Source organism: Drosophila nasuta, chromosome 3 (assembly GCF_023558535.2).
Source record: "Drosophila nasuta strain 15112-1781.00 chromosome 3, ASM2355853v1, whole genome shotgun sequence".
NCBI lineage: Eukaryota > Metazoa > Arthropoda > Insecta > Diptera > Drosophilidae > Drosophila > Drosophila nasuta.
Window position 1 is genome coordinate 4,288,780 of NC_083457.1, and position 14,206 is coordinate 4,302,985.

Consider the following 14,206-nt stretch of genomic DNA (forward strand, 5'->3'; position numbering starts at 1 on the left):
AGTTTGAGGGTGACTTACCTGACTTATGAAGATGTAACAGTGCTTTTCTTCTATTTATCATTGTGACAGCACAGATTTAAAATATATTAAAATTAACAAAGTTCACTTTATAGAAGACTATAACCATAAAGCATAATAAATAAATAGTTTGGGTGTATTATCAGCAAACTAATTAGGATAAATCAAATGAGCCTCTCTTTGAAATCGGTAGAAAAGATTTTTTGATTGGGAACTTCGAATTCATAACATAATTAATAATATAAATAATAAATATATATTATATTTCCAAGATTAATGTGAAAATGTGTGTTCAAAACCTATTCACCTTTGTGATGAATTCAAATGGGAATCATTTTAATATATAATATATAGTATAATATAATTTAATATAATATAATAAACAATATAATATAATTCGTTAACTAAAAAACTAATTTTATTAAACTTCCATCTAATATCTAATATCAAACATAGTAGTATATGTATATTGTAATCAGTACATTATAATATATCAAAAGTATTAATCGCAAGGACTGTTGTACCTGAGCCTCTTTGTGGCCCTGGATTGAATTCTAAGTTTCTTATATGTACATAAATAATCAATAATAATAATCAATATGTTGTAAAAGTGTAAAGTATGTCTCTTCAATGAATAACATTGATTTGTTGATATAACATATTGGTTAAGTCCGAAAAAGATGAGTTTTTAATTAGACCCATCTTCAAAATTTACAAAGTAAGCTGCACTCATATTAAAATTATATTCACTCTTTGTGGCCAAATCTTTAAATTAGGAATGTCAGGAAAATATAATAATACAAGCTCCCTCTGTCAAGGCTACTTTGAAGTTATTAAACTCAACTTCAGACTTTATTTAGGAAATCCTTTAACATACATAATTAACCCTCTATAAAGTGCTGATAGCCCATATCTTTTCATTGCCAACTATTTATTAAACATTAAATTGTGTCTCAATCCACCTTCCTATAATTATTTCGAGTGTCAGCTGAAGATTGACAAATTCATAAAACCATTCTTGAGCATTGTCACTTGTTATTAGCTCTGGCATCCAACTGTGCAGCATTTCAAAATATTTGAGAAGAAATATATATGGCTAACGAAAACAATAATTAGGAGTTGTAATCAGATTTTAAATTGCACTTAGGAGAGCCCGAAGATATGTCACGTCATCGAGGCGATGCAATCAAGGCACATAATGATGATCCCAAAAAGGGGAAACAGCCAATTGTAAATTGCGTAAAAAGTCTCAATGAAAAATGAAGTCAGACAGGACTCAATCAGGGAGCAGGCATCGGAATCGGTCTTGGGATCGGAATTGAAATTGGGATTTGACTCGCTTGAGGCGCAGGCGCTGACACAAATCAATCAGCAGGTAGACCAAACACAGCTCATTGATAATGTGCCACGAATATCGAGGTTGAAGTTGAGTTTGAAGTTGAAGTTGAGGTTCATCTAGATCGACTGTCAGTTGGCTAATGATGACTCTGGCGACTCGACGGGTGCGTCCTGCGGTGGCAAGCGGTCACGCCTTCCTCAACGTCTCTGTCTGCTTGCTGAGCTCTCTGATTGAAAAGGGTTTTGTTATGGGTTTCAGCTTGACTGGCTGTCCATAATTGACTTTCGCACCTGTTTCTTGAGCCACTCAACCGCAAAGTGGAGCCTCGACTACGAGTATCTGCAGCTAAACTATGTGGCCAGTGGCCACCAAACCACCTCCTCCCGTTTAGTTTAGTTGGCACGTGCTGCAAGTTTGTGGTTGCCACAGCGGCTATGGGCAGCTGCTGTCTTGGGGTGAGGCAGCTGTTATGAGTATTTGAGTGAGCTTGCCACGCGTCGACAGCAGCCATAAAGAGCGACCCGAAACTAAAATTGTCGAATGAGAAACAACGAGGAACTGAAACTGGAACTGAAACTGAAGTACTCGTAATTGAAATGCATTGCCAGCGACAACAGATTAACATGTCCGATTGCCACATCCGATGTCGTCTTTTGTGCCCCTGACGATTCCGGTCAGTCCACTGATATAATCTCCCTCTCGCTCTCGCTCTCGCTCTCTATCTCGCGGAAGGCGGAAACTAGAACTCCAAGCGAGAGCGCGTTTCAAGTGCCCGACGACCATAACGGAACTGCCCCAAAAAAAAAGGGTCGACAAATTCAGTTGTCGTCTCGCTGGCGAAATTGGGTTTACGAGTCCACACGCTAGTTGCCCGCAGATGATGATGATGGTGATAATAATCATAAAATCATTTTATTGCCTTCATTTCAGCGGCAGTTCGTTGGCATTTAACTAATAAGCAAAGGTACATGCAAACCCCAAAAGAACTATTGAAGCGGGTCCAAGATTAAGGCTTCCAAGGGCTTTGCCACGCATTTCATTTCGCATTTACGTATGCAAAAGAACTATGGGCATAAAACATAATAGTTATTCCATTTACTTATGACTTAAGGCAGTTCCATTATGATATCATTCCATCTGTGGGTTCAAGCATCACTTCTTGGAGGCACCCTTCAAAACTAAGGTTTGCACATAAGCTAAAGAGAGCTTCTTCGACAGTCATACTCGAGTTCAGAACCCTTCCATCTCATCACGCTTTAAAGTAGACCTCGAATTTTGGCTGTTTTCTCTGATAATCTATAATAATACTCCTATACAAAATATACGAGATTCTGCACACTCTTCTGAACATTTTTGGCTTCGAAATATAAATAGTAAATTAAACATAGCAAATTAAACATACTCGACTGAAAGCTAGAAAAAACTTTATAGGAATTTCGATGGATTCGAGAATTTTGTTACCTATATCTAGTTTATTAGGTCTCATTTTGAAAAATGCCATTTTTCAAATTAATGTTCTTCGTTTTATGAATTTGATCTTAAATTGGTTTTATTCGAAGAACACAAATGTTAAGATGACTGTTTTTAATTTTAGAGGATGATCATTTTTTGAGTATAGGAGCAGTCCAATACTCTTTAGTTTCGACAGTAACAATTTCAGCTCTGATCAATTAAAAAATATTAATTTTTAGTATATTTATATATTACCAATTTAGTATATGTATATACCATAAGTTAGTACCTTAACATATATGGAATTTAAATATTCAAGCAAGTTCCACAACCCTTTATGAAAACTAAATCTGCCATCACAATACTCAATATATAGCTGATGCTTTCAGCTTTCGAAATTGTTTACATAGTAAATTAGCCTAGTAAAAATTGCATAATTTAATAAGCACACAATACAAATTCACTTAAATAAATATAATTGGTTAAGCTTCTCTAGATATATGCTTCTAATACTCAGATGATATTATCACATTTCGCAAGTGACATTTTTGCTACTTTTTTCCTCTGGATGAAAAAAAGGGAAAACTAAGCCCAAAGACGAACCTTTTTTTTATAATTTGGGTTGACCACTCAACGGGGCAAAGCCTCTAATTAAATGTGGTTTCAACCGTCTGATTAATTGTGCAGTTAAAAATGAGTGGAGTGTGAGTGGCGAAAAGAATCTGTGGAGACATATCCATATGCATTAATTAATGTACATGGAGATGTACTCGGAGTGGACTCGCTTGGTCCTGGGCCTAAGTCCTTGCTGTCAAACATCAAAGTGACAATTTGAGTGACTTTCGCAGCAAATGGCATTAGAAATGGTTAATTTAAAATGCGCTGTTCGCTAACGAGAGATGTGGGCCGAAACAAAAGGACACTTGTGCCAAAGGACAATAGCTGACAGGTTGCCTGATGCGTTTACCCATCCACACTTCATTCTCTGTGCCGCACATCCCTTTCCTCTTGTTCTCCCTCCGCCACCCAGCCATCTTTGCATGTATCGTGCTTATTTTTATAATTTATCTATTATGCATGAGGGCGCCAGGCCAGACCAAACAAGTCCATGTCCACGTCCTCATTGGGTCAGCCAGCAAAAACCCTTTCGCCTGTCGTCAACATATCCAACAAGCCAACAAGCTGACACATGAGCTCGTGCCCAGGTCCCAGGCAACAAGGATACAATGCAATCTAAGCCAACAAACTCCGATGCCGCTGACCAACAAATCTCAGTCAAAGTCAAAGTTTTTGGCGTCACATTAGCCGCGCATTAAAAATGCACAGAAATCACAGTTGGCAAATGTGAGCTTAGCTCGCAAGGTGATCGACTACTTAAACACCCTGTATATTGTGAAGAGAATCCGAATAATGCAATACTTAAGAATAACGACAATGAAATCCGCAAGAATAGTTGACCATGTGGAATATTGATTTATGAAAATTAATAGAGACAAGAATAATAAAGTGTGCCAAATAGATCCATCAAATATATGTACTATATAAGCTCTTGAACACATTTATTGATATAAAAATAATGGAATGGATTTATTGGAAGTTTCAATGCAAATAAAACTTGTTATAAATATCTATGTATGAATTTTTGTTTTGTTATATGTAGGTTACTATACAAATACATATGTAGACAATAATTTTAAAGCCTAAGACAAGTCAAACAAGTTAGAAAGATACAGAAAAGAATTGAACTTTGAACTACATTCTAAAAATGAATATCAATGGATATAATAATATAAATTTCGGAACATGAAAAAAAATTCAGAAACTAAAAAAACATTTGAAGAGAGAGAGAGAGAGAGAGAGAGAGAGAGAGAGAGAGAAATTTAAAAAGCGTGAATACTTATTAAAATAAATGAGGTTGAGCAGAGCTGAAAGTCTGCGCTCTTTATTTCTTTCAAATGTTCATGGCTAGATTGTATGTGTATTAATGCTGATTCCGAGTACATATTATAGACTGCTAAAATCTGCCATAAGTTAAAGTTCAATTTCGAAAGCTAAAAAATCTACTTCACTTTGTTTAAAAATGAACAGATCTAAATATAAATGAAATACAAAACCCAATAATATATATTAAATGCATATACCCCATTAACACACCCTGCTAGCAAAGGGTATAAAAAAGGTCCAGGCAGAGGCTCGCATCGCTGGCATCGCTGGCAGGGCGCACTCACCTGAACACCCTTTCACCCACCACGAATAGAGCCGAACCAAAGCAAGCCCTTAAAAATAAGCAAAATACTCGTATGTCAACCCCCAGCTCCAATCGTTCTGAGCTGGTCTTGTGCCCATCGAGCATCGAGCATAGTGGTCGTGGTCGTGGCCGTCGTTGCCTCTGCCAGCGCTTGTCACAAAACTGTCACTCAAATGTAATTAACGGAGAGCAAAAACAACGGCGTCGAGCAGCGCAGCGCAGCGCGGCAAGAAGCAGACAAACAAAAATCCTACTCAAACGAAGGGAAAACTTTTGCATTTTTAAACTACAATTCGAGTTCTCAACAGTCCCTCGAAAAACGTGTACAATTTTTGTACACTAAAAAGCGATTAGCTTGGCAGTTTAGCGGGCAAAGCAATTAGGAATTTCGAACTTGGGATTTCTTGTTACAATTAAAGAAATCTCTCCTTCTGGCACCTGAGCTGAGGGTAGATCAGCACTTGTTTCTTGTTTTGACATTTTTCCAAGACGAAAACATTAAAAATGAATGTCAGCAAATCAAGTTTAATTGGTTTCAAATTTTACTCTTTGAAATTGGAATAATGGGTTGTATAATCGTTACATAATTAATGTAATTTGTGGGTTTGCAGCCAAATTCTTTGCAAAATTTAAAAGTTCGGTTTTGAACCCTAATGATTAACATTTTTAATTGATATTTAGGTCCAATCACTCTTGAAGGTTCCAGCGAAATTGATTAAAGCTTAATACTCTATTCTTGTGGTTAACTTCTAATGATGGTTAAAGTTATTTAACAGGAAATTTGTTAGCAAATTTTTTTCAAGGTAAATTTGAAGAAAGGTAAATTTTTGCTGATTGATAGATAGATTTTCAAATTTGATTCCATTTATTTATAGTATTTATATTTATTTCATTATATCTTTTATTAAAAACAATAGATTTCTATTAGGAAATTCTTTACAATTTATTTAATTTATGCAGATAGCTTTTGATAAATTGTTACTTTTAGTATTATCTTATCTACAATAAATTTAGAATATGCCAAGTAACAATTAAATAAAATTCAATTTTTCAAAGAAAATAGTTTACTGTGTATTCTGAAATTGTTAGATTTAAAAATGTAGTAAAACAATTTATGAAAATCTTAGACATGACAAAAATAAGTAATTTAAAAAAAAACTCTTATTTTAATTAAATGATGTTCTTTATTCAACTTGATTTGTAAACTAAATTCAAAAAGCAAACAAAATGAAAGAAAACCTTTGGCAAACACAAAAGTATCAGCAACGAAAAGTATCCTAACCTCAAACCAAAGACTTAAACGACAAACTCGCGCACACGCACACACAGACAGAAATACAAGAAGCCAAATAATACATAACACAAAGCCGTAATTAGCGCAGCGAAAGCTGCAATTAACGAAAAACAAATCCGAAATCGACAGCAGTGTCGATAAATACCACGAATGTGTGTATGTGTGTGTGTGTGTGTGTAAGCAGAGCTCTCGCTGCTGGCTGCGAAGTTACCCAACGACTGTGCAGTAAATAAGCGAGAGAGCAGCGCACGTATAGCTTGCTATCTCGCTTCAAGCAGCGACGCATGCGTCGGCAGCGCGACGTCGCACAGCCATTGGCTGCGAGCATCAACCAATCAGAGAGCGAGACGCGTATTTCAAGAAAAGAAAAAACATAACAAAAAGCTGCTAATGTGTAAAGTGATTTTTTAATTGCTTTAATAGTTTTTGATAAGGCAAACACAAGGGAAGGCCAACAAGAGTGGGCAGAGGGAAGGGTGGGTAGGGGAACATTGGGATTGTGGGCGTGCTGTCGCCTGCTGTTGACAGGCGACTGAAATAAACAAAACGAAAAAAACGCAACTCGATTGCTGTTGCTGCTGCCTGCCTCTGGCATTGTATGCATAATTAATTTGGCTTTTAGTGGTGCATCCTGTCAGCAGGACTGCAGACTGCTGACTGCTGACTGCAGAGACTGCGGCCTGCATCCTTTGCATCCTGTGGTGACAGCGTTTATTTTTACCCGTTTTTACTGGCTTCGTCCTTGCGTCGATGGCCACACTTCGCCTAGCCTTTGTTTTCCGCTTTCAGCTTTCAGCTTTTTGCTTTTGCCATATTGACGGGCAACATTTTGCGTCGCTTAGCGCTAATGGCTTAAACGTGTTCGCTGCCTTTTTGGGCTTCTGGCCATTTGCTGTTGTTGCGCTTTTTATCCATTTTGTGTCAATGTTGTTGGCGGTTTATTGACAGCTTTGATGATGTGTTGCCTTTATTCGCTAATTTGCGTAGGGACATCTTGCAAATAAAAATAAGTTGATTGCTGGATAATGACTGTCAGGTTGGGGGAAAAAAATAAAAAATATAATTAATATATAATGAAAAATAAATGTTGGAGAGGTAACAATTATCGAATCCTTTTCAAATTATTGTTTCCAACAATCCCAATAAATAAATACAAATACAAACGAATGTTTTCCAAACAATAAATATTTATTTACATTAAGCGATGATTATTATAATTATAACAAAAGTATATATACTTGGTATTTCATTACTAATAGATTCCCATGAACCGAATTATTAATAATAATAATTATTACATTTCATTTGATATATTTATTACTCAGTTAAGTGCGAATAACATTTTTACTTTATAGGCTATTTCGCCTATTTAATTACTGCGCATAAAGTGCTTTATAGTTCATGAAACTTTTCATGAAACCTCCGAGACCGCTCTCAGCATTAAAAACTATTTTCAACCTTTTAACTTTTCGCCTGCCTTAAAACAGGTAGAAAGACAAAATAGAAATCTGGGAAAAAAACTTTCATCTCCTGTCATTCAGCTAATTTACATTTTTTGTGCGCACATAAATAAAATATATATCAAGTGTAGCTAGATGGACTGTCCCCCAATTTACCCCTTCCCCTCAGTGCCACCGCAAGTGCTGCTTCCCGCTCCCACAAGCGAAATGAACGCCCAATGTGACGGCGTCACCACAGCGGCTCCCATGCTCCGCCTTTTGCCTCGCTTTACATACACCATATACACACACACATACGCATACATACGGAGAGACCAATACATGGTTACGCTCTTTCTCTCTCTCAGTTGCTTGTGCTCACTCGCTCACGCATGGCTGCGTTTCCACTTACGCGCGCCTGTGTGTGTGTGTGAGTGTGTATGTGGGGCGCCATTTAATGCTTTGCTTTGTTGCTTCTCATTTGCCAGCAGCGCAGCAGCGACGCCGACGCCAAAGTGCTTGGGGCGAGAATCCCAAAAGGCAGTCGCCGACAGTCGGCAGTCACAACGAGGCACCAACACATGCATACATAAGCACACGCTCACATGCGCACACACCAATGCAATACAATGGTAGCTCACACACAGACACGCATGCGCTCGAACGAACTGGTTCGCCAAGCACTCAAATTGTTGTTTTTATAGGCGTTGACGCCCGTTGCTCAATCCACAGCAACAGCAACTGAGGCTGTAGTTAAGGCTGTAGCTGAGGCTGAGGCTGAGTCTGAGGCGACGGCAGCAACATCGCGCGACGTCGGCTGCTGCTGTTGTTTTGTTGTGTGCTTGGGTTTCCTACGGCGCTTGGCTCTTGGCTCTGATTTAGTCACATTTTGGTGCTCGCGGCAATTGGACGTCCTCATTGTCGTTCAACGTGCTACAAAAACAAAAACAAAAACAAAAACAACAACAGCAACGCTTGCGATCCTTTGGCGTCGTTTGGTGACAGTGTTAATTGAAAATTCTAATTAAAATACCAAAGCATTGCATTAAATGTGACGCTCAAATTATACATACGAAAAAATATAGTATAATATAAATAATCGTTTAGTGACAAATGTTTTAGTGTGAATTCTTAGTTAATTATCAGATGTGTGTTCTGAGCAAATTGATTGCTTAATCGCTTAATTGATAACTATGCCATGATGGCCTTAAAAATGTTATATCGCGGTCCCAGTTCGCGTTTGGAGAATTTAATTGAAAAGATTCAAGCCACGAAGGAGATTTCTAATAACGGTAATTACAACGAAATGTTATATGATGGGAAGTTGTAAGGATTTTTTCACCTCAAAATCTTTCCGCATTCTGATTTTCTCGGTTTAAATACAAAGAAAGACAATTCTCATCTATGCTTTATTTTTTTATCTTACATAAATATAAATAGTGTTTTTTAAATAATTTCCAAATTCATTCTTTTAAAATCAGTTTACAAAACTACGTCCCAGTTCTTCTCAGAAGAGCAGTGAAATCAGTTCAACCCCTTTGACAGATCTGTCTTCATTCAACTCAATCAAGAACCCCAAGAGGAGATTTACAATCTCTTCCAACTTTCTTTGACCTAAGGAACTTTGCAGTCTTGATTAACCAAACAAGTCTGAATCCAAAGACAGTTTTCAATTTACAAGCACAATTAAAGTGATGTAGTATTTTCATGTTTCCTAATTACAAACAAATTCAATTTGAGGGGCGGTCGCTTACACTTCAGATCAGAGTTCAAGCGAGAACAGCCAAAACAAAACAAATACAAGTACACAAGTATACACAATAGATACTTTGATGATGTGCAAGTAGCTTGAGCTAGAGATACAGATACACACGGATCAAGCGCAATTAGCTTTAATTAAAGTTTTCCAAAACGGAAAGTGAACCAAAACCCCGACAATACTTGGCGCGTGGTTATAGATGAGCAACCATATCGAAGTAGTTGGCTTTACACTCAGAGAAAAGTGCAGCAAGATCAGCGCAATAATTACCTCTTATTATATAGCACATTATTAAAATGATTTCATTTGACCAACAATTTATTCTTAGTGGAAAACGGTTTCATTGTAATCTGTTGGGATTTTAAAATAAGATTTGTAGTTAGATTGTAAAGTTCTCTAAATACTATAATTTCAAAAAATATTTCTTATTACTATTATTGGTATCTAGTGTAATTGAAGGAGCTTAAATAAAAATAGTAACCATTAATTTTTAGTGAAAACAAATTATATTTTACTCAATTTAAAATTTTTGAATCAAAATTCTTTTATCTTTAAATGGAGTTCTTACAATTGGAAGCTTAAATACTTGAAGTTAACTTCACGGAGAAAATTGATCAATTTATTATTTGTTTAGTCCATAAATCTTTGTGGAAAGTAATTCATTGCATTTAATTAAAAGTTTTAAGTTAATATAGCACTTAAATTTCAAAATTGAAGGTGCAATTGTAATGTTATACTATTGGAATCCAATACTTACAATAAAATTAAAAGGACTTGGGTAAAATTATTAATATAACAATTTTTCAAAAATTATTTTTCTTAGAAAAATGACCAAACTAAACTTACAGTCATGGTTACTTTTATAGAAAGCTCAAGATAACAGTAATAGTTGAAACGAAAGACAGCAATACACTTTTGGGCAAATTATTATTGTAATCGAAAGAAATCTAGACTTTAGTTTTAAGATTTGGTGCACATAAAAATATCCCGTATATATTCTAGATAAATATAGGATTTCTATCTCAATTATTTCTCTCAGTGTGGGGCTTGAAGTGACCCTCATTGCCCGAAGTGGTGTGAGGCTGTGAGGCGTCAAGTGGTAGATCTTGTAATTAAAATGCTCTTAAGTACAGAGAGCGCAATTAGTTTGCATGAAACAAATGTGCGGCTCATTTACAGCCGTCGAGGGGAACGAAGAAGGAGAAGGAGAAGGAGAAGGAGGGGCAGTTGGGTCATTGTGTGGTGTCTCCGATGTCTGCGTCTGGGGTGGAGGTGGCAACACCAAACGTTGCATGTTAATTGAATTAAGTCGCAGTCGGCCATTTGATGGACGCGTCGTTGATTTCCTGTCTTGTCTTAGTCACACAGAGAGTGAGAGAAATGCCGCCTAGCTAATAAGGATGCAGTCGCTGCCCACACGACACGACATGATCTTAATTGCAATCCACGCTTAATGCCCCCATCTCCCTCTCCCCCTCTATCTGCTCATTACAGACATGTACAGCACGCACACCTCCTCCAGCTACTCGCCCAGCATCTCGGACGGCACATTGACGCCCAACTCACAGCAGCCGCATCCACAGCACTTGGTTGCCGGCGAGGATCCGCACTCGGAGCAGTCTAAGACTAACGGAGACATCTCGACTACAGCTGATGAGGATCGAGAGCGTGACAGGGAACGGGAACGAGAACGGGAGCGAGAACCAACAAAGCTTAAGAGACCCGCCCATTTGCATCACCATCATCATCATTATCATCATCAGCAAGCGCTGAAAATTGCCAACAAGTTGCGGAAAATCAATAAGGAAGCAAAGCTCACAGGACCCACAGGAGGTGGAGGTGCAGGTGGCAACACTGGCGCAACAGCAGCCACAAAGTTTGATAAGTTGACAGGCGACGGCATTAAGAACCGAGGCGACGGCTCCTATCAGTGTCAGTTTTGCGACAAATCATTTCCACGACTCGGTTACTTGAAGCATCACGTCCAGGTGAGTTCGAAAGGGTTCCAAATGGATGCCACATGATGGGGGGATGCCTTGGGGTGACTGTGGAGTCTGCCCTGAAGGGTTAATTACTCGCTTGACATTCTTTAAGGCGCTTACAAGTCCTTGTCTTGGGTGGTTGTGGTTACCCCGGCTTCTGGCATAGAACAGAAATAGGAATTGGGGTTGAGGTTGAGGTTGTGGTTTTTTCGTTTGGGACTGAGTTCTGGGTGATTGGCACTTGAAAGTCGCGTTGCTCGAATGGAAATGGATATCGATCCATTGGTTTCAAGTGAAACTGGGTTAAGGCGGATTAATTGATTAAAACATAAATATTTTAAAATGGGTTTGGAAAAAGTGAAAGTAGAGTTCGAATATTGGCATCATTAAGAATTTATGAAAAGATTATTCGTCTATTACACTTCATTATTTAATCAAAAAAAAGAGAGAAGACCTCTAATGTTATTGAATAAGTCAGACAGATAAATAATTCCCTATTGCAAAAAATTAGGAAATCAAAAATTAAAGAATTATTAGAATTATATTACTCATCACAAAATAAAAATTCATACAGTTCAAAGTGTATGAAATAAATTATAAACCAAAAATTTCCCCGTAAAAGAAAAAAGAAAATTCAAATGGAAATGCTTAGAAGAATATTTGAATCAGTTAAAAAAATGTTCAAGAAGAACACTAAAGAAAAGTGAACGCAAATATTAAAGAAACAATAAAATATAAATAAAATAAAGACTGAAATTGATGCAAAATATAAGAAAGTCTAGGAAGGTATAGAAATTTATTTTAAATAAAGACGGAATATCTAAATATATATCAAAACTCACAACATGATGTGACAAAGTGTTTTAAAAATTTAATGGAGTAACTTTGAAGACCAAATCAAATTAAAATCTATAAATTAAATGTTTTCATGGTAATAATTCTCATAATGGACTGAAGGATGATCTATAGGCATGTTAGGTGAGAAATTTTGAGTCAGCTCAGTTTGTTTGACAAACCCAAGCATTCCATAGAATTCGGTAGCTATCCTCGGTCCACTTGCCGCCGTCTAAAGATCGGGGATGCCGGAGAAGAGATGTCGAGACAACGCCCATGACATCAGCAAGTTGTTAACCCAATTGCAACCGTGTTTACGACTAGCAGCAAATGCGATGATGCTTATCAAACGAGGGCCTAACATGTAGCGCCGCCTTTGATCCTAGCGCCTGCCTCGGGATTCGCACGTTCCATGGGGAGTGGATAGGGAGAAGGGGTAAGGGGGAAGGGGAAAGGTAGTCCAGAGACTACTGGGATATGCTGATGATGATGGCGATGATGTTGATCATGTTGATGATGATTTGCGCGACAGTTTAAAAAAACCATAACCAACACGAGAATGTTTGGCCGGGTTTGCTTCGCTTGCCTTGCCTTGCCTGGCTTGCGGATGATCCGATGGTGTTAACCTGGCTAACTTGGCTCATATTGTGCAATAAGCCAACTCAACTCGGGGGGCTGCATACAAATGGGCTAATTTTTTTTGTGTTTCGCTACACATCAAAGCGATCCACCGTCACCGTCAGCGGCTGAGTCTGACGGTCGACGGACCGCCAAAGAACCCAAAATATACAAACCGGTTGCGGGTGTGTTTTGTTTTCTGCTCCCCTTTTTCCTCTCTCCCCACTTCGATCTGCCTCCATCCCGTCCACTGTCCAGTCATCACCACCTCTTTCTCTCTACGTATCTCTCTTTTGAGTGCTTCTCTCTGTTGCGTTGCGCATTTAGATGAATTTGTGCCCAGAAGCCACCTACGAACCCAGTGTCCAGTACTCAGTTTGCCTCTGTTTTCCCCCCTCTAGGTATGCAGATTTTGAGATTCTGATTCAGAAATTGAGATTTAGTCAACGCTGCAGTGCAGCAATAAATTCAGCCGAGGAATCGCACTCTTTTAACTGGACTCTCGACACGACAGTTGACGACACGACGCGCCTTCTAAGAATTTCAAATAGGGTTAGTCAGACTCGACAGAGCCGACTGTCGACTGTCGACTGGTGAGCTTGGGGCTTTCGGAACCAGATATCATTGCTCAGATTGCAGCCCACAACAGAATAAAATAAAACAATATAATAAAAATGAAAACACTTGTGCTAATAATAATGTTTCTCTGCCTCTCTTTCTCTTTCTCTCTCAGAGCCATGCCGAACATTTGCCTTTCAAATGCGAATACTGCGCCAAGTTATTCAAGCACAAGCGTTCCCGAGATCGCCATAAGAAGCTCCACACCAACGAAAGGAACTACAAGTGTCCGCATTGCGAAGCCGCTTTCTCCAGAAGGTAAGCAACGTCTAAGAATTAAAAGCAGTGAAGATAAATATAATTGCATTCAGAATTTTGTTTAGCAGGCATTAGTAAATACTTTTTATTTTCAATAAATGCATTGCATTAAACATACAATGTAGCCAAACTATAAGAAAAACCTTCTGGTTCAGTCAAATATATGCTAATGAAGTGTTTTGTACTAAAAACATTTAAACCTCTGAGACTTCAAGCTTGTTCACTTCAAGATGCTAAATTTCCATTGGTAATTTGTTCGCAAAAGAAATTACAGTTAATAAAGTTAATGAAATCTATTTGTCTTCCATCTGGGACTTTTAAATTAATTGTCTGACATTTTTTTGAAA

The 14,206-nt window shown here is 37.8% G+C and overlaps 1 protein-coding gene across 1 annotated transcript in view; it reads left to right on the top strand.

The window, feature by feature from the left end:
• Window positions 1-14,206, top strand: part of LOC132792916 (zinc finger protein 423 homolog) — a 38,196-nt gene that overhangs the window by 19,505 nt on the left and 4,485 nt on the right. Inside the window, 2 exon segments of the mRNA XM_060802453.1 lie at window positions 11,044-11,537; window positions 13,717-13,859. Coding sequence (XP_060658436.1) covers window positions 11,044-11,537; window positions 13,717-13,859 — 637 coding nt within the window.